The sequence below is a fragment of the Mercenaria mercenaria genome, chromosome 15 (genome assembly GCF_021730395.1).
Source record: "Mercenaria mercenaria strain notata chromosome 15, MADL_Memer_1, whole genome shotgun sequence".
NCBI lineage: Eukaryota > Metazoa > Mollusca > Bivalvia > Venerida > Veneridae > Mercenaria > Mercenaria mercenaria.
The window spans coordinates 47,479,299-47,502,540 of NC_069375.1; the positions used below are offsets into that span (position 1 = coordinate 47,479,299).

The 23,242-nt window shown below is 37.0% G+C and overlaps 2 protein-coding genes across 4 annotated transcripts in view; one reads left to right on the top strand and one right to left on the bottom strand.

The window, feature by feature from the left end:
• The window catches only part of LOC123552391 (sulfotransferase 1B1-like), a 57,940-nt gene that overhangs the window by 23,749 nt on the left and 10,949 nt on the right, over positions 1 to 23,242 (top strand). For all 3 annotated transcript variants that reach the window (XM_045342057.2, XM_045342042.2, XM_045342049.2), the window contains exons 2-5: positions 5,512 to 5,788; positions 12,365 to 12,688; positions 14,276 to 14,379; positions 21,123 to 21,300. In XM_045342057.2, the coding sequence (XP_045197992.2) occupies positions 5,593 to 5,788; positions 12,365 to 12,688; positions 14,276 to 14,379; positions 21,123 to 21,300 (802 nt within the window). In that variant the 5' untranslated portion in view covers positions 5,512 to 5,592. The remainder of the gene's footprint in view (positions 1 to 5,511; positions 5,789 to 12,364; positions 12,689 to 14,275; positions 14,380 to 21,122; positions 21,301 to 23,242) is intronic.
• LOC123552388 (uncharacterized) overlaps positions 7,128 to 23,242 on the bottom strand; it is a 65,214-nt gene continuing 49,099 nt past the window's right edge. Inside the window, exon 15 of the mRNA XM_053525186.1 lies at positions 7,128 to 9,547. Within this exon, the coding sequence (XP_053381161.1) occupies positions 9,417 to 9,547 (131 nt within the window). The 3' untranslated portion in view covers positions 7,128 to 9,416. The remainder of the gene's footprint in view (positions 9,548 to 23,242) is intronic.

The window sequence follows — 23,242 nt, forward strand, 5'->3', positions numbered from 1 at the left end:
ACAAAACTTTTTCCTTACAGAGCTCCAGATAAGCTTTTGATGCAATTGGGTATTTACCCATCACTTTTTATCTGAACTGGGTATTGGAAATCTGAATTGGGTAAAAATAATATCATTACCCAGCCTTTTCAGAAGTAATTGGGTTTTTGCTAAAAACAATTGCAGGGTTCCCATTCACATAAATATGAACGTTTTTCACGTATAAATTGCGATCTGAAACGTACAGAAAATTGCTCTGGTATGTATTTTCACGCAAGCCAACTAGGAAGATGCTAAATTGTTCTAAATCAAAATAACAGCGAACTTACAATGCAATCAATCCGAAAGTAGCAGATAAATGAACAGTTTGTGGAATTCCAGTGTCTTTTTTTAGTCGCGTCGGGTGTTACTCGATCGGTTCCGTGTAAAATACTTTACACGCAAGTTATCAATAGAAAATTATAGAGACAATAGAAAATTATAGAGACAGTCTAGCATGTGGTAATTTTTGAGTGATGTAATCGATTGCTGTCTGCATATATGCGAGAAAAATGAACCAAACTAAACTGACTGATTTATTTAATAAACAGCGAGGGCAGGTGATATCAAAAGCCGAGCCGAAAGGTGTTACGTCTGAATCCTAAATATCAAAGACTGATACGTTGGCAACAAATACCGGTAATTGCATAGCGTGTAAACAAAATAAAAGTAGCTCAAATAAAATATTTCTTATAATGATATTAGTTTTATTGCATTTTGATAATATAAGTCGACATTAATGCTAGAGCTTTGTGCAAAACTGTTATGGATAAAGTATGAAATAAACTAGCTTTTTTGTACCAAGCACTTAAATTTTAAAGTCTATAGTTGAAATAAAGTTTGAAATATCATAACCCCCAACTTTTGAATTTCCACCCCCTGTTTGATGACCTATAGTGGGTATAAAAACCTGGTGGGAACCGTGAATTGGGTATTTCACCAATCTCACACAAATAATTGAGTATCTTTTGCTTACAGTAGACATGGTATATATCATTAACCAGGACTGACTAACTACATAAAAGTACTTTGATGGCACCCTTCAATATTTAATACAAATATGTATTTACAATTGTAATGAAATGTGATTTATAAAAACAGTACAGGTACTGTCTTTTTTAAATTGTTTTTACATGCCTATAATCAATGTAAACATGTGTATTTTAATTCATTATAGCACTAAAGATATTTTTTTCTCTAATCATTTAATATTTTCTGAGATACTTTTGTTCCATACTGTTGTTTTCTTTTTCACTTTATAAGCAATCGAAGATCATTCATCCACAATACTGAACCATGTGTTCACTGCAATGTGCGTTCTCCCATAAGATGTCATCCAGTATTGGTGACACTACATCATCACAAACAGATAACTGTCATTGTTGAACAGCAAAATATCCCACTAATTTGTTTATTAGTGCTGCAGCAATGTTTTTTCTGCAACCTCTTTACATTTTATCTGCATAAAGTTGTTTACAAAGCATCCAAATAACACCGATCAGCTGATTGAATAGTCCTGTGATTTTTCCGATACATTGCCACCTGTTCTACGGTAACGTATCACCAGTCAGTTGTCCAGCGTTAAAGTCCCGTATCTGTTCTATCAATAAGGAAAATGTGATAAGCATGCGATTTTTCATGAATTGGGTATTAGGAACTTTAATTTAATTTCAGTACGCACACTATGAATTCATTTTGGTTTTTTGCAATTTTAATTGCATAAATTCACAAATACGCAGCCTATCTGGAGCTGTGCTCCATAGTATATTGAAACTTTCCCAAAAAAAATGTTTTTGACTTTTTATGTGTATTCCGGCAAAGTGTGTGGTTTTAGCAATTGATAAACTTTCAGTAGTTTATGCAGTTGTTGTTTTTAGTGTTTGTTGCCGATATCAGTGTTTGATCTTGTTTTTTTTTAATTGAAATTTATAAGCCAATCTCATGTAATCGACACAGATTATGCCTTATCAGGATTAATTTAGGCACTCATTACCAGTTAACCAAGAAGTGGAATGGCCAAGGAAAGAGGATACATACAGATTTTAGAGGCAGTGGCTAGGGCTGCAGTAATTATTATACCTCTTAAGTTCTGGAATCCAGGTGAACCTTGCAGGACCTCAAGACAAACTGTATAGGGCAGTCTAGATGTCTGCTATTCACTGTAAATTTGCAGAGGAGATAAAAACAGTTGATGATTTAAAAATTTGTTTTAATTTTTAAGTTTTCATGATCGCTCGATGTCCGGCGTCTGTCGTCTGTCTGTCTGTCAACATTCAGCTTGTGTATGCGATAGAGGCTTTAGTTTTCAATTGATCTTCATGAAATTTTGTCAGAATGATTACCTTGATAAAATCTAGGCCAAGTTCGAAAATGGATCATCTGGGGTCAAAACTAGGTCACTAGGTCAAATCAAAGAAAAACCTTGATCTCAACCTTTGACTTACTGACCTCAGAATCAATAGGAGTCATCTGCTGGTCATGAACAACCTCCCTATCAACTTTCATGATCCTAGACCAAAGAGTTCTTGAATTATCATTCGGAAATCGTTCAGCTGTTCCAGGTGGCTGTGACCTTGACCTTTGACCTACTGACCTCAGAATCAGTTGGGGTCATCTACTGCTCATGACCGGTTGCTGGGTTCCACTTGCAGTTATTTAAAGGCTGTTTAATGTGCTAAATTCATTAAGTTTTTTTTTTTTTTTGTTTGGTTTCATATAAAACTTATGTTCAGCTCTGTTTCCAACTTTTTCATGGTTCGAACAGGCCGGTACTTTCTGGTTTCAGAAGTACGAACCAAAGTACTTGATGATTCTTTGGACTTTTAGCTGGGCTCGGAAGTTTTAAGTTCTTTCAGGTCACTGCCCGTGGTGTCGCTAGCATTTTAGGTCTCCGTGGGCATTTTTCGCCCAAAGAAACTTGTAATTTTCCTCACCTTTGTCGCAGTTTCAAATCACCGATCAAAATGAAAACAAATATCGTCTAGACGCTTACTTAGATATCCGATAATTACATTTGTTTAACAGTGACAAGCGTCTACAAGCCGTCACGTGATTATTGGTAAAATAACTACCCCAAAGGAGCTTTTAAAGAGCCAAGGACAGTTCGAGTGAATTCGTCGATTTTCAAAGGTGATCGCGAAAATATTTGATTGCCATGATTTCCTACTCGTATTTTTAGCTCACCGGAGCACAAAATGCTCAAGGTGAGCTTTTGTGATCGCCCTGTTTCCGTCGTCCGTCATCAGTCGTCCATACCACCGTTGTCAACAATATGACTGTTAACACTCTAGAGGTCACAATTTTGGCCTAATCTTAATTAAACTTGGTCAGAGTGTTACCCTTAATAAAATCTTGGACATGTTTTATATTGGGTCATCTGGGGTCAAAAACTAGGTCACCAGGTCAAATCAAAGGAAAAGCTTGTTAACACTGTAGAGGTCACAATTTTGGCCCAATCTTAATGAAACTTGGTCAGAATGTTACCCTTAATAAAATTTTGGATGATTTCGATATTGGGTCATCTGGGGTCAAAAACTAGGTCACTGGGTCAAATCAAAGGAAAAGCTTGTTAACACTCTAGAGGCCACATCTATGACTGTATCTTAATGAAACTTAATCAGAAAATCAAGGAAAAACCTTGTGTATGTGATAGAGGCTGTATTTTTCAATTGATCTTCATGAATTTTGGTCAGAATGATAACCTTGATGAAATCTAAGCCGAGTTCGAAAATGGGCCATCTGGGGTCAAAAAATAGGTCACTAGCTCAAACCAAAGAAAAACATTGTGTATGAGATAGAGGCTGTATTTTTCAACTGACCTTCATGAAATTTGGTCAGAATGATAACCTTGATGAAGTTTAGATCGAGTTTTAAAATCGGTCTTCCGGGATAAAAAATTAGGTCACTAGGTCAAATCAAAGAAAAATCTTGTGTATGTGATAGAGGCTGTATTTTTCAAATGATCTTCATGAAATTTGGTCAGAATGATTGCATTGATGAAATCTAGGCCAGATTAGATGATGGGTCATCTGGGGTCAAAAACTAGGTCACTAGGTCAAATCAAAGAAAAACCTTGTGTATGTGATAGAGGCTGTATTTTTCAAATGATCTTCATGAAATTTGGTCAGAATGATTGCATTGATAAAATCTAGGTCAGATTAGATGATGGGTCATCTGGGGTCAAAAACTGGGTCACTAGGTCAAATCAAAGAAAACCCCTGTGTATGTGATAGAGGCTGTATTTTTCAAATTGATCTTCATGAAATTTGGTCAGAATGATTGCATTGATGAAATCTAGGTCAGATTAGATGATGGGTCATCTGGGGTCAAAAACTAGGTCACTAGGTCAAATCAAAGAAAACCCCTGTGTATGAGATAGAAGCTGTATTTTTCAGATGATCGTCATAAAATTAGGTCAGAATAATTGCCTTGATGAAATCTAAGTCAGATTTGAATATGGGTCATCTGGGGTCAGAAACTAGGTCACTAGGTCGTATCAAATAAAATACTTGTTTAAACTCAAGAGACCACATTTTTGGTCCAATTCTAATGAAAATTGGCCAGAATATTATTTTGTTTCCATGAAATCCCTAGGTCAAACATGTTTACACTGTTATGGTGTGTTTTTCAGGTGAGCGACCTAGGGCCATCTTGGCCCTCTTGTTAAATATTATATACAGAAGGTGCTCTGATTTGTATGTAGAAGTTAGCAGTTACTGTTGACAAATAGATTTATCCGAAAAACAAATAAAGACTTGAGTACTTGTTGAAGTTCATAGATACTGTAACACAGAAGGGCAATATTTAAGTAGGACAGACTATCACAGGTTTATCACATTGTTGTTGACATAAATAGGCTATCATAAAGTTAATGCTAGGTTTTCACTCCTCGCTATTCTCCTAGTTTTTGTGCTGCACCAAGCTTTCTTATTCTCTCAAAAAAAGGAGAAAGAGTTGATAAATTTCTTAACTCCTTGTATAGTATCATGCAATTAGTTTTTATTTAGCCTGGTGTGTAGTTACGCCAGACAACAAATTATTCACTTGCATTGTAAGCTCATATAATTTAAAACTACTCTGATCTCTGCTAGAAAGTGTGATAGTCTAGTGGTTTAGATACTTGCCACTCATGCTGGAATTTGAGTGGTGTTGGTGGCTTGACTAAACCTGATTTCATGAAGTTTTCCAAGAAAGTTTTCTCTAATTTTTTTCAAATAAGCTGAAAAAGCTTATAACATTATAGAATCATTATTAAGGTTATTTTTGAGGATGGACAAAAGCCTTTAAAAATCGTGTTATTTTATCATTTCGAAAAGCATTTAAAGCTTGTATTATCTTATTATTTAATACAAATATACCCTATAGATTTAAGATAACAGACTGTTGAAAAATCATGTTCTGAATGATAATTTTATTATTTCAGAATTCAGACTATTATATTATTAAATTCAAAATCCGGGCAAAATGGCTAACATAAACTGTCATTTTTTTCAGTGCCCTTTGACAGATAACAGGAAGGAAAGATAGTTTAAACTTACTATTGAATAGATTAAGACAGACTGATACTTTGTTTAGATGTCTAGTCACAAAGGAGGACAAAGACTGACAGTAAAAGATGAAGAAGGGGGTCAGGCTGAAGTGTTCTGTTACCAGGACCTCATTTTGCCTGGGTCTTTTACAGACTGGTTTGACCCAGAGGAGAAACTTGAATCTATTAGACAGTTCAAGTATAGAGAGGGAGATATTCTTCAATGTTCTTATCCAAAATCAGGTGCGTTTTCTTTGTGATTTTAGGTTACATCAGCAGGCATTTTTTTTAGCTCACCTGAACCACAGGTTCAGGGTGAGCTGTTACTATGGAGTGGATTGTCCAGCGTCCATCCTCCATCGTCAGTCATCCGTCGTCCACATTTTTACTTAAACATCTTCTCCTCTGAAACTACTGGTCAGAATAACACCAAATTTGGTTTGTAGCATCCTGGTGAGGTCCTCTATCAAGTTTGTTCAAATGGGCTCTTTTAGGGGCCGCTAGAGCTAAAAATTGAAAAACCTTTAAACGACTTCTTCTCATGAACCTCTTGATGGATCTTCATCAAACTTGGTCTGTAGCATCATTGTAAGGTCCTCTCCCAAGTTGATTCAAATGGGGGCACTTGGGGCCCCTTTTAGGAGCCGCTAGAGCTAAAAATAGAAAAAACATTTAAATGACTTCTTCTCATGAACTGCTTGATGGATCATCATCAAACTTGGTGTGTAGCATTATTATAAGGTTCTCTCCCAAATTTATCGAAATGAGGGCACTTGGCCCCTTTTAGGGGCCACTAGAGCTAAAAATAAAAAGCCTTGAAACAACTTCTTCTCATGAACTGCTTGATGAATCTTCATCAAACTTAGTCTGTAGCATTATTATAAAGTCCTCTCCCAAGTTTGTTCAAATGGGGGCACTTGGCCCCTCTTTTAGGGGCCGCTAAAGCTAAAAATAGAAATATGTTTAAACAATGTCTTAACATGAACCACTGGATTGATCTTCATCAAATTTGGTCTTTAGCATCATTATTTGGTCCTCTATCAGATTTGTTCAAGTGTGGGCACTTGGCCTCTTTTAGGGGCCGCTAGAGCTAAAATTAGACATACTTGTAAACAACTTCTTCTCATGTAAAAGCGTTATATGGTCCTCTCCCAAGTTTGTTCAAATGGGAGCACTTGGCCCCCTTTTTGGGGCCACTTGAACTAGAAATATAGAAACCTTAAAACGACTTCTTCTCATGAACTGCCTAATGGATCTTCATCAAACTTGGTCTGTAGCATCATTATAAGGACCTCTCACAAGTTTGTTCAAAAGGGGGAACTTGGCCCCTTTTAAGGGCCGCTAGAGCTAAAAATAGAAATACGTTTAAACGACTCTCTATCATTAACCCCTTGATTGATCTTCATCAAACTTGGTCTTTAGAATCAATATATGGTCATCTTTAAAGTTTGTTCAAATGGGGGCACTTGGCCCCCTTTTAGGGGCCGCTAGAGCTAAAAATAGAAAGAACTTTTAACAACTTCTTCTCATGAACTGTTCGATGGATTTCATCAAACTTGGTCTATAGCATCACTATAAGGTCCTTTCTCAAATGGGGGAACTTGGTCCCTTTTTAGGGGCTGCTAGGACTAAAAATAGAATTACATTGAAACAACTTTTTCTCATGAACCGCATGATGGATTTTCATCAAACTTGGTTTGAAGCATCATTACATGGTCCTCTCCCCAGTTTGTTCAAATGGGGGCACTTGGCCCCTGTTAGCGGCCGCTAGAGCTTAAAACAGAAATACCTTTAAAGGACTTCTTACCATACACCGCTTGATGGATCTTCATTAAACTTGGTCTGTGGCATCATTATATGGTCCTCTCCTTTTGTTCAAATTGGGACACTTGGCCCCTTCTAGGGGCCGCCAGAGCTAAGAATAGAAATACTTTTTAAACAACTTCTTATCATGAATTGCTTGATGGATTTTCATCAAACTTGGTATGTAGCATAAGTATATGGTCCTCTCCCAAGTTTGTTCAAATGGGGTCACTTGGCCACTTTTAGGGGTCACTGGAGTTAAAAATAGAAATACATGTACTTTTAAAAGTCTTTTTTAATTAAAAATTTTTCGATTATAAGCTCAAAGATTAGACTAAGTCTAGCCATTCTACTCATCCTGGCGTCGGCGTCAGCGTCGGCGTTGGCATCACACCTTGGTTAAAGTTTTCCATGCAAGTACATATGGCTATCATTTAAAGTCATATCGTTTTTCTTTTTCTAGGTCAATTACCAACCTCACTGGGTCAAGTCCCATAACTCTGACATGTATTTAGGCCAAATTATGCCCCCTTTTGGACTTAGAAAATCCTGGTTAAGTTTTACATGCAGGTTACTAGCTCCAAAACTAATGCAGATATAGAATTGAAACTTCACATGTGTCTTCGGGGTTATGAAACAAGATGATTGCATTAAGTCCCATAACTCTGACATGCATTTTTGGCCAAATTATTCCCCCTCTTTTGGACTTAGAAAATTCTGGTTAAAGTTTTGCGTGCAAGTACATATAGCTAATACTTAAAGGCATATAGCTTCGAAACTTATTTTTAGCTCCACTATTTGGAGAATAAGGGGGGCTATTCTACTCGCCCCGGCACCGGCGTGAGCTTTCTTGGTTAAAATTTTTTGGCAACCTTTGTTTTTCTGTCATATCTTTGTTACTATTGCTTATATCTTACTGTAACTTCACATAAACATTGTCCAGCATACAAACAAGGTATGTGCAGGGGCTGGGCCCATTATACTTAAGGTCAAGGTCATCAAGGTGTTATACTTGGGTTATTTTTAAGGTTAAAGTTTTTTGGCAATCTTTGTTTTTCTGTCATGTCTTTGTTAATTTTGCTTATATCTTACTGTAACTTCACATAAACATTGTCCAGCATACAAACAAAGTATGCGCAGGGGCTGGGTCCATTATACATAAGGTCAAGGTCACCTTGGTGTTATACTTGGAATTATTTTCATGTTAATTTTTTTCGGCAACCTTTGTTTATTGACATATCTTTGGAACTTTAAAAAATAACGACTTGAAATAAAAAAATATTTCTTTATAATTATCATTTGTATGTGTTGTTAAAAGCCCAATAACTCTAACTGTATTTTTGACAGAATTATGCCCTTTTTGTACTTAAAGTTTTTTGGCAATTTTCGCTTTCTGGATATAACTTTAGTACAATATACATGTGAGATAATGACTTGAAACATAAAATGTATCTTTATCATCATCATCTGCATGTGTGGTAAAAATCCCCGTAACTCTGATTTGTATTTTTGACCAAATTATGCCTTTTTCATACTTAAAGTTTTCGTTTTCTGGACATAAATTTGGTACTATATAAGATATAGTAATGACTTGAAACTCAAAATATATCTTTTCCATCATCATCTTGGTGTATCTTCCTTTTAAAGTAGAGGTCTCTTATTGAGACATAAATTCATTTTACTGTCAAATCGCCGAATAATGGAGCACGCTGTCTTTCGGACAGCTCTTGTTTCCTGGGTGCTCCATAACTCTGTCATCCATCACAGAATTCTTATGTTATTTGGCACAAATGGTTCCAGTAGAGCCGTCTTGTCATATGCAACACACAGACCGTTAGGTTCGCACATTTGGAGGTAAGATGTAAATAGGTTTTATTCCTGTCAGGTCAATAACTCTGTCATACGTCAGAAGATTTAAATATAACTTGGCAACCCGCTCACTTAACTCAATAGGGAGAGTGCAGATCTATGGATCGTGGTGTCTTGTGTATGATCCCCAGGCTGGCTGTATGTTCTCCATGATGATTTGATAATAGACATTGTGTCTAAAATTATTCGTCCTCCACCTCTAATTCATGTTGAGAATTTGGCAGTTACTTGTGGAGAACAGGTTTGTACTGGTACAGAATCCAGGAACACAGGTTAGGTTAACTTCCCATCGTAACTTAATTGAAATACTGTTGAAAAACACTGTTAAACCTAAAACAAACAAACAAAATATAACTTGGTACATATTTTCCCCAATGCATAATGAGAGGATGTGTCAATCACAACATCCAGATCCCTAACTCAAACGTCAACATTGATGTTTTCGTGTCCAGTCTGTAAAATATTTTAGTTCTGTTTGCTTGTCCTGTGTGGCTTTTTCGTCCGTGCATGGATATTAAACTTAAGCCTGCTAATGGCAAATGATTCTGCCTTTGCGACCAGTGCAAACCAAGAGAAGGCTGATCATGGTGTGCACTGTTTGCTATTCAGTCAGTAAATTTTTAACACCCTTTTGAATGATAAGTGGTACTACCCAAATTGAATGATGCACAAGTCCAATTCAGAAATTTAGCAGGGTAAAGGTTAAATGTCTTTGTGTAAATATTCAACATAACAAGTTCATGTGTAATATGTATCCATTCCAAGAATTGTTGGTGTATTTTTGTGAGAATTTCCTTTCATTATATTTTTTCCTATATTTTCCCGCCACTTTTTTTAGCTCACCTGTCACAAAGTGCCAAGGTGAGCTTTTGTGATCGCGCAGCGTACGTCGTCCATCGTCTGTGCGTGCGTAAACTTTTGCTTGTGACCACTCTAGAGGTCACGTTTTTCATGGGATCTTTATGAAAGTTGGTCAGAATGTTCACCTTGATGATATCTAGGCAAGTTCGAAACTGGGTCACGTGCGGTCAGAAACTAGGTCAGTAGGTCTAAAAATAGAAAAACCTTGTGACCTCTCTAGAGGCCATATTTTTCAATGGATCTTCATGAAAATTGGTCAGAATGTTCATCTTGATGATATCTAGTTCAAATTCGAAAGTGGGTCACGTGCCATCAAAAAGTAGGTCAGTAAGTCAAATAATGAAAAAACGTTATGACCTCTCTAGAGGCCATATGGGTCAACTGCGATCAAAAACTAGGTCAGTAGGTCAAATAATAGAAAATCCTTGTGACCTCTCTAGAGGTCATATTTTTCATGGGATCTGCATGAAAATTGGTCAGAATGTTCATCTTAATGATATCTAGGTCAAGTTTGAAACTGGGTCACGTCCGGTCCAAAACTACATTGTAGGTCAGTAGGTCAAATAATAGAAAATTCTTGTGACCTCTCTAGAGGCCATATTTTCCATGGGATCTTCATGAAAATTGGTCAGAATGTTCATCTTGATGATATCTAGGTCAAGTTCGAAACAGGGTCAACTGCGTTCCAAAACTAGGTCAGTAGGTCTAAAAGTAGAAAATCCTTATGACCTCCCTAGAGGCCATATTTTTCAATGGATCTTCATGAAAATTGGTGAGAATGTTTACCTTGATGATATCTAGGTCAAGTTTGAAACTTGGTCACGTGCGTTCAAAAACTAGGTCAGTAGATCAAATAATAGAAAAACCTTGTGACCTCTCTAGAGGTCATATTTTTTACGGGATCTTCATGAAAATTGGTCAGAATGTTCATCTTGATGATATCTAAGTCAAGTTCGAAACTGGGTTACGTGCAGTCAAAAACTAGGTCAGTAGATCAGATAAATGAAAAACCTTGTGACCTCTGTAGAGGCCAGATTTTTCATAGGATCTGCATGAAAATTGGTCAGAATGTTCATCTTGATAATTTCTAGGTCAAGATTGAATCTGGGTCACATGCGGTCAAAAACTAGGTCACTAGGTCTAAACATAGAAAAACCTTGTGACCTCTATAGAGGCCATATTTTTCAATGGATCTTCATGAAAATTGGTGAGAATTTTTACCTTGAAGATATCTGGGTTAAGTTCAGAACTAGGTCACATGAGCTCTAAAACTAGGTCACAATGTCAAATGATAGAAAAAAACGACGTCATACTCAGTTCATGTGGGGACAGGTGAGCGATTCAGGACCATCATGGTCCTCTTGTTTACTTTTAAGCTCGACTATTCGAAGAATAGGGGAGCTATCCTACTTGCCCGGGCGTGAGCTTGAGCGTTACACAAGTGTTAAAGTTTGCGTACCACCCCAAATATTTTCAAAGTCCATTGAGGTATTGCTTTGATATTTTGCATACTTGCTTACCATCATGACACCAGTCTGTGAAAAGGAGGAGGCAACTCTATCAAGCATTTTGATTGAATTATGGCCCCTTTTCAACTTAGAATATGCTTATTGAAATGTTAATTTTGCGTACCACCCCAAATATTTTCAAAGTCCATTGAGATATTGCTTTGATATTTTGCATACTTGTTTACTATTGTGACCCCAGTCTGTAAAAAGGAGGATGCAACTCTATCAAGCATTTTGACTGAATTATGGCCCCTTTTTTCGACTTAGAATATGCTTATTGTAATGTTGAAGTTCGCGTACCACCCCAAATATTTTCAGATTCCATTGAGATATTGCTTTGATATTTTGCATACTTGTTAACCATCATGACCCCAGTCTGCAAAAAGGAGGAGGCAACTCTATCAAGCATTTTGACTGAATTATGGCCCCTTTTCGACTTAGAATATGCTTATTGTAATGTTAAAGTTTTACTCATAGCTTATATTATACTATCAAGCACTGAGAATAGTCGAGCGCGCTGTCCACTGACAGCTCTTGTTTATATTTGTAGATGTTGAAAGCAGTCAACGCCTGTGGATTTTTATATATGCAAATTTTAATTTAATCATTCTACTTTATAACAGATTGTATGATATGGCACAGTATTGTATATACATTTCTGACAGATATTAGATTTTTAGGTTGTACTTCAGTTGAGATAATTAGTCACTTTTAAGTTGGGGACTTTATATTCCATTGCAATACTACATTCACTTGTTTTATTTCTGTTTTGTTTAAGGAAATCATTGGTTGACAAACCTTTTGACGTTGATGTTATCAAAGGGATCTCTGGAAACTGCAACTTCAGTTAATGTCAGTCTTATAGACTTCACCAAACCTACAGAAAGGCTTCACAAAAAACCAAGTCCTCGAATTATAACCTCTCATTTGAAATTTGAACGTTTACCAGAAGAACATATTAGAAGAGGTGGGAAAGTGATTCTACTTGTCAGAAATCCCAAAGATGTAGCAGTGTCATATTACTACCATGGCAACAAAGACAGATTTCTTAGATTCTCATTATCGTGGAGAGGCTGTCTCGGGTATTTCTGTGAAGGAAAGGGTAGGTATGAATTTGTGCTTTTTAAAGCCCTTTGTTCATAATGGCAGTTTGGATAGTTAAAATATGACATTTGGAAACATCAACATAAATATATGATATCACATTGACATTTAATTGAAAATTATTATCTGACTTTGTTTTAAAATGAATATCACGTTGACATTGGCACATTAGTGATCTCACATTGATGTTTCCATAGAAAATTACCTTACATTGACATTGACATAAAATGAATGCTCCCCTATTGACACTGGAATACAATATATGATCTCACAGGAATTCACAGCGAAAAATGATTTCACACTGTCATATGCATTACCTTACCTTGCATTGACATTCAAATAAATTATATGAATTCACATTGACATGATAAATCTCACATTGACATTCATATATTTTTATGCCCTGGAAGGTTGGCATATTAAAATCGCACTGTCTGTCCATCTGTGCGTCCGTTTAAATTTTTGTCTGGGCTGTAACTCTGCCATCCATAAAGAGATTTTGAAATAACTTGGCTTAAGTGTTCACCTAATGAGACGACATGTTATGCGCACGACCCAGACCCCTAGCTCCAAGGTCAAGGTCACACTTAGAAGTCAAAGGTTAAAAGGGTCTGTTTCTTGTCTGGTAAATAACTCCGCCATTCATTAAGGGATTTTAAAATTACTTGGCACAAATGTCTAAGACCCAGACCCATAGCTCTAAGATCAAGGTTACCTTTAAAGAACAGTTTTTTTCCTCCGAAGGTGGGCATATTAAAATTGCACTGTCCATCCATGCGTGTGTCGATGTAAATTCTCGTCTGGGCTGTAACTCTGCCATCCAAAAAGAGATTTTGAAATAACCTGGCACAAATGTTCACCATAATGAGACAACGTGTCATGCACAATACCCAGATGCCTAGCTCCAAGGTCAAGGTCACACTTAGAGGTCAAGTTAACCTTTGGAGAACTTTTTTTGTCAAGTCACAAAATGATTCATACCTATGTAAGATCCATTCTATTCTGGCATATTTTACATAGACAACTGTAGCATTCTTAGGCACATTTCGGGGGCATTTGTCGCTAGCAGTGACAGCTATTTATGTCTTCCACCACACAGTGGTGTGGGAGACATTGATTCACTGGTGTCTGTGTCTCTGTCTGTGTGTCTGTCACAAATTTTGTCCGCACTCAAAGTCGAACATTTCTCATCAGCTCTTCACCAAACTTGAACAAAATGTATTTGATCATAAATCCTCGGCCAAGTTCGATAACTAGCCAATTCGGCCAAGGCACTTCGGAATTCCGGCCCTTGAACATAATTATAAACACTACCGATACAGCATTGTAGACCGGTTACTCCAATATGTGAATACCAATAGGCCACAAACAGTATACTGACAGACTTACTATTCAGATAATTAGGCAGTTGTGAGAGACATGTGCTTTTCTCAAAAGCAGCTATAGTGTTATCATTGTGATATATATTATCTTATTATTTTGTTCATTAGGATTAGATTCTGTGGATTAACTCAAGCACAAAGTCCACCAAAGTAAGTTTCCTCACAAATATAAATAATTGTATCGAAATTCTTTAATATTTCAGTGCCATTTGGGTCTTACTTTGACTATCTCAATAACTGGCAAAAAGTATTGCAGCAAAGAAAAGACTTGGATATACATGTTGTATATTATGAGACCTTAAAGCAAGTAAGATAATAAAAGTTTTAACTTTTATAAAAAATGAATGATCGCCTACTCACACATGCATTAAAATTATAAGTTAGTTCTAATTAATTTTGCTATTGATTGACAATTTTGGCTATATTTTTGTTGTTATGTTTGAAGGCCTCATTTTAAATACCATTGTCACCTGCATCGTCGTTTTGTTTTGTTGTAGGATATATTTTTATGCCCCCCCCCACCCCACTTTGAAGAAGGAGGGGTATATTGTTTTGCAGATGTCGTTTGGGGGTCTGTATGTCAGTCGGTGTGTAGACCAATCCGTTTCTGGATGATAACTCAAGAACGCGTTGGCCTAGGATCATGAAAGTTGATAGGGAGGTTGGTAATAACGAGCAGATGACCCTTTTGAGGTCAATAGGCCAAGGTCAATGTCACAGTAATTAAGAACAGTTAAACGGTTACCAGATTGATTTTGAGGTCAATAGGCCAAAGGTGAAGGTCACGATGACCCAGGACAGTTAAACGATTTCTGGATGATAACTCAAGAATGCTTGAGTCTAGGTCACAGTGACCTGTAAGTGTTACAATTAAAACGGTTTCCGTAGGATAACTCGAGAACACTTGGGCCTATGGCCATGAATGTTGATAAGAAGGTTGGTCATGACCAGCAGATAATCTCTTTTGATTTCGAGGTCAGTAGGTCATAGGTCAAGGTCACAGTGACCCGGAACAGTTGAACAGTTTCTGGATGGTAACTCAAGAACGATTGGGCCTAGGATCATGAAAGTTGATAGGGAGGTTGGTCATAACCAGCAGATGACCCCTTTAAGGTCTCTAGGTCAAAGGTCAAGGTCACAGTAGTCAAGAACAGTTAAACGGTCTGGACATTAACTTGAGATTGATTGAGCCTGGGATCCCGAAACTTAATAGGGCGGTTGATCATGACCAGCAGATGAGCCTATTGATTTTGAGGTCAATAGGTCAAAGGTGAAAGTCACAGTGACTCAGACAGTAGAATTTTTGTGTACAGTGACCAAATAATTTCTGTTCCTTCTGCAATTACTGAATGCATCAAGGAGGGCATTTGGTGTTATACGAGCTCTTGCCTTAAGTTAGGTCCATTTGCGTTTACCATTTTTGTTGCATTATTTTGAAGTTGATATCAGTATGTTTGTTTGCATGATACTTTATAGAAGTCAAATTGTCTCTTCCACCACTAGGGGAGATATAATGTTTTTGCCTTGTTCATCAGGCCGCCAGTCTGTCACACTTCATTTCCGATCAATAACTTGAGAACCATTTGACCTAGAATCTTCAAACTTCATAGGATGTTAGGGCTTATAGAGTAGACGACCCTTATTGTAAGCTGCTAGGGCTTATAGTAAGTCTCTCTACGAAATCTTTAACGTTTATGAGTGGTAAAAAAGAGCCAGGGAAGTTTATATGTGCACTATTTCTAGAACTGTGTCAGGTCATGCATATTAAATGAAAGTAGCCCGGCAACATACAATGCAAAAGGTACAATATGAATTTTTTTCCGCCTGTTCATATTTACTTGTGAAATATTAGCCATATTTTCCAGAATTTATATTCTAGGTTTGTGATAAATTTGCATATGAATATTTAGTGACAAAAATGCACATGACTGAGAAAAACAAATACAGCATGCTAGTTATTGTTATGCGCCCGTTTTAGAAAAACAAAACACTTTATGTGATGGAATCTGGAGCATAAATCAAACGCCATTCAAAGTGTTGACTTAAAACTTTGCATATGGGTAAGTTGGGATACAACGATGTGCGGAGAGCAACAACCCTTATTTGCCCCATCCTCTACATCCCCTGCATTAACCCCAGCCAATTTTCTTCATGTTTAGTTTCTTGTGCCTTAGTATCCTGTCACCACACCGCTGTAACTTTGTTGTGCTACCTCAGATTTTAAAGTAACTTGACACCGTAACAAGACGACGAGTCGCATGCAAACTTTAGACCCCTACCTATTAGGTTAGATCTTATTTCGAGGTCAAAGATTTAAGGTAATTTGCCTTGTCCACTCTATAACTTTTGCATGCATGCATGGGTATTTAAATAACTTTGTGCAAACATTCACTAGAACACGATTGTCGTGTTTAAGACTCTTACACGTACCTATAGGTTAAACTTAGAAGTCACCCGCCCGCTTAGCTCAGTAGGGAGAACGTCGGTCTACGGATCGCGGGGCCGCGAGTTCAGTCCTCGAGCGGGGCGTATGTTCTCTGTGACGATTTGAGAAAAGACATTGTGTCTGAAATCATTCGTCCTCCACCTCTGATAATTCACGTGGGGAAGTTTGCAGTTTCTTGCGGTGGACAGGTTTGTACTTGTACAGAATCCCGGAACACTGGTTACGTTAACTGCTTGCCGTTACATGACTGAAATACTGTTGAAAACGGCGTTAAACCCAAAACAAACAAACAAATAAACTTAGAAGTCAAAGTCCGCTTAAATAAGTTATTTTTTATGCTAGCGTTAATATTCAAATAACTTGACACATGTATTCACCGTAACAAGATTACCTGTTTAAAACCCATACTCTTACCTTAAACTTCACACTTACAGGTGATTAATGTAAGGTCTTTTTTCCAGTCTTTATGTATGCATGCATATTCCAGTAATTTGGCACAAATATTCACCATAAGAAGACACAGTGTTATGTTTAAGTCTCATACCCCTACCTTAAAATCAAGGTCAAATGTTGAGGTCCAATATTTGTCCTGTCTATGATATGAACGAATGAATGCATGAAATAGACATATAAAAATAGATTTGCATGAACATTAACCATAACCAGACAATGTGTTCATGCAATACTTACACCCCTAGCCAAGGTCAAGGTCATCCCTTACAGGTCATTACTTCATTTTTCTTGTCCAGTCTGTAACTTTTTGTATGCATAGATGGATATTTAGATAATTTCAGCATGACATTCACTGCAGCCAAACCAAGTGTTAAATTCTAGCCCTTAGATTCCTAGCTCAAAGGTCTAGGTCAAAGGTGTTATCTCATTTTTTGTCATTTAGCCAATAACGTTAAACTACATAGAAGGATAATACACATTACTAGTACATATACATCAGGCCTCCTAGTGAAACCTTTAAAACCTTTAATTTCAGAGCAAACCTTTAAAACCTTTAAATCTTCTGAAAAAACCTTTAAAACGGCCAAATAGCCTGTAATTTTCACTCAAAACCTATATTTTTGTTCAGACTGCTTGCCGTGCCAGTTTAAAGCAAGTAATGGTTATACTACTGTATTTCTTCCCCCTTTTAAGTGTTGTTATTAGGATACTGCTTGTGTATCTTTCATCTAGAGTTTTTCAGAATGCTGTTGTGTTCACCAGACCACATACATGTAGTAAATACCTATATATATTATGTGTTTTCAACGAGAATTCCGACAAAAATAACCTTTATTTACTCTTTATTTTTTAATATTTTACACTAAAAGGCCTTTATTTCCATAGATTGGAGCCTTTATAAAAACCTTTATTTTTGTTCAGGCCTGCTAGGAGGCCTGATACATACTTCCATCCTAACGGGGACATGTGCCATTTAATCATTTAGTGAGGAAGTGAATGGTAAAGATAATTTTTCTTTTCCATTCTGTAATTTCAGTTCTATTTGTCAAAGTACCTTTACAGAACTCGTATTTTCCTGTCCTAACCTCTCATAATTGGGGCATTTGTGTATTTTGGATACATATCTTATGATTTCTGGTGAAGGTGTTCGGTCCACAAATAAGCATGTTCGTTGTAACAGTGCTATTAAAATACACATATATAATTGATGTTTGGTAAGCTCATATAATTTTAGTATCAGTTGAAAGTGTATTGTCTGCTGAAAAAGAAAATTACATGACAAAAATAGGTTTTAGAATTTTATTTTTTTTTTAGCTCACCTTCAGGTGAGTTTTTCTGATCGCTCGATGTCGGGCGTCCGTCGTCCGTCAACATTTAGCTTGTGTATGCGATAGAGGCTGTACTTTTCAACTGATCTTCATGAAATTTGGTCAGAATGATTACCTTGATGAAGTCTAGGCCGAGTTCGAAAATGGGTCATCTGGGGTCAAAAACTAGGTCACTATGTCAAATCAAGGAAAAACCTTGTGTATGCGATAGAGGCTGTATTTTTCAATTGATCTTCAATCATGAAATTTGGTCAGAATGATTACCTTGATAAAAACTAGGCCGAGTTCGAAAATGGGTTATCTGGGATCAAAAACTAGGTCACTAGGTCAAATCAAGGGAAAACCTTGTGTATGCGATAGAGGCTGTATTTTTCAATTGATCTTCATGAATTGTGGTCAGAAAGATTACCTTGATTAAATCTAGGCCGAGTTCGAAAATGGGTCATCTGGAGTCAAAAACTAGGTCACTAGGTCAAATCAAAGAAACACCTTGTGTATGCAAAAGAGGCTGTATTTTTCAACTGATCTTCATGAAATTTAGTCAGAATGATTACATTGATAAAATCTAGGCAGAGTTCGAAAATGGGTCATCTAGTATCAAAAAACTAGCTCACTAAAAAAACCTAGGTCACTATGTGAAATCGAAGAAAAACATAGTGTATGCAATAGAGGCTGTATTTTTCAATTGATCTTCATGAAATTTGGTCAGAGTGATTGCCTTGATGAAATCTAGGTCGAGTTTGAATATGGTTTATCTGAGATCAAAAACTAGGTCACTATGTCAAATTAAAGAAAAAACTTGTGTATGCGATAGAGGCTATTTTTCAATTGATTTTTGTAGAATTTTGTCAGGGTGTTTGCCTTGATGAAATCTATGTCGAGCTTGAATATGGGTCATCTTGGGTCAAACACTAGGTCACTAGGTCAAATCAAAGAAAAAACTTGTGTATATGATAGAGGCTTTAGTTTTAGCTCTCGTGAGTTTTTCTGATCACTCGATGTCCGGCGTCCGTCGTCTGTCTGTCCGTCAACATTTAGCTTGTGTATACGATAGAGGCTGTATTTTTCAACTGATCTTCATGAAATTTGGTCAGAATATAACCTTGATGAAATCTAGGCCGAGTTTGAAAATGGGTTATCTGGGGTTAAATACTAGGTCACTAGGTCAAATCAAGGAAAAACCTTGTGTATGCGATAGAGGCTGTATTTTTCAATTAATCTTCATGAATTTTGGTCAGAATGATGCTTTGATGAAATCTAGGTCAAGTTCGAATATGGGTCATCTGGGGTCAAAAAGTAGGTCATTAGGTCAAATCAAAGAAAAACTTTGTGTATGCGACAGAGGCTATATTTTTCAATTGATCTTCATGAAATTAAGTCAGAATGATTGCCTTGATGAAATCTAGGTCAAGTTTGAATATGGGTCATCTTGGGTCAAAAAATAGGTCACTAGTTCAAATCAAAGAAAAACCTTGTGTATGCGGTAGAGGCTGTATTTTTTCAATTGATCTTTATGAAATTTGGCCAGAATGATTGCCTTGATAAAATCTAGGTTGAATGTGATTATTGGTCATCTGGAATCAAAAAGTAGGTCACTAGGTCAAATCAAAGAAAAACCTTGTGTATGCAATAGAGGCTGTATTTTTCAATTGATCTTCATGAAATTTGGTCAAAATGATTGTCTTGATGAAATCTAGGTTGAATGTGATTATTGGTCATCTGGAATCAAAAAGTAGGTCACTAGGTCAAATCAAAGAAAAACCTTGTGTATGCAATAAAGGCTGTATTTTTCAATTGATCTTCATGAAATTTGGTCAGAATGATTGCCTTGATGCAGTCTAGGTTGTGTTCGAATATGGGTCATCTGGGATCAAAAAATAGGTCACTAGGTCAAATCAAAGGAAAACCTTGTGTATGCGATAGAGGCTGTTTTTTTCCAATTGATCTTCCTGAAAGTAAGTCAGAATGATTGCCTTGATGAAATCCAGGTAGAATTTGAATATGGGTCATCTGTAGTCAAAAAGTAGGTCACTAGGTTAAATCATAGAAAAACCTCGTGTATGTGATAGAGACTGTATTTTCAACTGATCTTCATGAAATTTTGTCAGAATGATAGCCTTGATGAAATCTAGGACAAATTCGAATATTGGTCATCTGGGGTCATAAACTAGGTCACTAGGTGAAATCAAAGAAAATACTTGTTTTTGCTCCAATTTTAATGATAATTGGTCAGAATATTTTTTTCCATGAAATCACTAGGTCAAACATGTTTACACTGTTATGGTGTATTATGGTGTATTTCTCATGTGAGCGACCTAGGGCCATCTTGGCCCTCTTGTTTGCTTTACAGTTTTCAATGATTCTTCAACAGAAATCCAGTTATTACAGTGTAAGATTTATTATTTCGCAGTCAGAAATCATGACTAGTGATTCGTGCATATTATTATGGTAATCTTATTTACTAATTCTTGTTCAGCAGATACAACTCTTTCAAGTGATACCAAAAATATAGGGTCGCCAGGCATCGAAATGTTATCTATTTGTGGATCGGATACCTTAAGTGCATATTTTGCATTGACCGCAAGATTTGCTGAGAAGACTTTCGTAATAAGGTGCAATAAAACACCCAGTATGAATGCTTTCTTAATGAGTGATTTCGTTTTCTAATTTATGTGTAACTAATTGGGCAATGGCAATTCTAAGTTCATATTTAAACTTAGTTGAACATATGGCGACATACTCACGGTGATTCTCAGCCTCCGTTAGTGAAAATAAAGGGCCTTATATTGTTTCGCTTTTGTGGAGCTCTTGTTGTTGTTGCAGCAAACTTTGCTGGAGTTACAAAGAATACAGAAATATCTTGGCATTTACAACGATGACGACCGATTGAATGCAATTATTGCTAAGTGTTCCTTTTCATCTTTGAAATCAGATGTAGACAGTGGTAAACTCAGAACACTGCTTGTAGATAAAACCAGTCAGCCTTTCATTTACAGAAAAGGTAGGTATTGAGATCGCTATAATGATCTGTTCAAATAAAGTTAGATTACTTTTGTAATTCTTAAAGTGATATTATTTGTAGGTTCTTTGCAGCAATTTTGAAATATTAAACATTTTCATAAATCTGCGTTTATTATTGAAAATGTCTCCAGTTTTGTATGTGGTAGAGATGGGCGTGTTGATATTTCAATGCCCGAATCTCATTTGGATCAAAACAAAGAGAACCTTTTCATTATTTTTGTTGTCCAAATGTCTGTTCGGTGTATGTGCGTGCGTGCGTCCGTGCGTCCGTCCGGATTTGTTTGTCCGGACCATAACTTTGTTATGCATGGAGCAATCTTGTTTATATTTGGTATGAATGTTAACCTCAGTGAGACGGAGTGTCCTGCGCAAACCCCAGGTTCCTATCTCAAAGGTCAAGGTCACACTTACAGGTCAAAGGTCAAATTCAAAAATGACTTTGTCCGGAGCATTTCTTCTTAATGCATGGAGGGATTTTGATGTAACTTGGCACAGTTGTTCCCCATCATGAGACGGAGTGTCATGCGCAAGAACCAGGTCCCTAGGTCTAAGGTCAAGGTCACACTTAGAGGTCAAAGGATACAAGAATGACAACTTTGTCCGGAGCATTTCTTCTTCATGCATGGAGGGATTTTGATGTAACTTGGTACAAATGTTCACCACCATGAGACGGAGTGTCATACGCAAGAACCAGGTCCCTAGGTCTAAGGTCAAGGTCACACTCAGAGGTCAAAAGTCAGATACAAGAATGACTTTGTCTGGAGCATTTCTTTTTATACGCCTGAAGGGACGTATTATGTTATGACGCTGGTGTCCGTCTGTCCGTCCGTCTGTCCGTTAGCAATTTCGTGTCCGCTCTGTAACTCTTGAACCCCTTGAAGGATTTCAAGGAAACTTGACACAATTGTTCACCACACCTAGACGATGTGCAGAGCGCATGTTTTGAATGTCTCGCTTCAAGGTCAAGGTCACACTTAGGAGTCAAAGGTCATATCAGTTTGTTTCGTGTCCGCTCTGTAACTCTTCAACCCCTTGAAGGATTTCAAAGAAACTTGACACAATTGTTCACCACTCCAAGACGACGTGCAGAGCGCATGTTCCGGATGACCTACTTCAAGGTCAAGGTCACACTTAGGGGTCAAAAGTCATATCAGTTTGTTTTGTGTCCGCTCTGAAACTCTTGAACTGCTGGAAGGATTTCAAAGAAACTTGGCAGAAATGTTCACCACACTGAGACGATGTGCAGAGCGCATGTTCCGGATGACTCGCTTCAAGATCAAGGTCACACTTAAGGGTCAAAAGTCATATATGACTGCTTTGTGTATATTGCTCATCATTGCAGTGCTCTTGTTTTTATTTGGCAGATCTCTTTTTTGTACTTAATTTTTTTTTTTTGACTTACTTCCCTTTTATGTTGCTATAAATAGCTTATTTTGAAACTTTTTGTACCCCCCGACAACAAATTGTAAGGGGGGGGGGTATACTGGTTTCAGGTTGTCTGTCTGTCCGTAGACACAATCTTGTGCGCACCATCTCTCCTCATCACCTTGACACAATTTAATGAAACTTCACACAAGTGATCAGTAACAACAGTAGTTGTGCATGGGGCATGTTAGGTTCTTTCAGAAAAAAAACTTGCAGAGTTATGGGACTTTGTTTTTTGTTATTATACTGTATACATAGACACAATCTCGTGCGCACCATCTCTCCTCATCCACTTTACACAGTTTAATGGAACTTCATACAAGTGATCAGTAACAACAGTAGTTGTGCATGGGGCATGTTAGGTTCTTTCAGAAAACCAAATTGCAAAGTTATGGGACTTTGTTTTTTGTTACTATACTATATAGATAGACACAATCTTGTGCGCACCATCTCTCCTCATCCACTTGACACAATTTTATCAAACTTCACACAAGTGA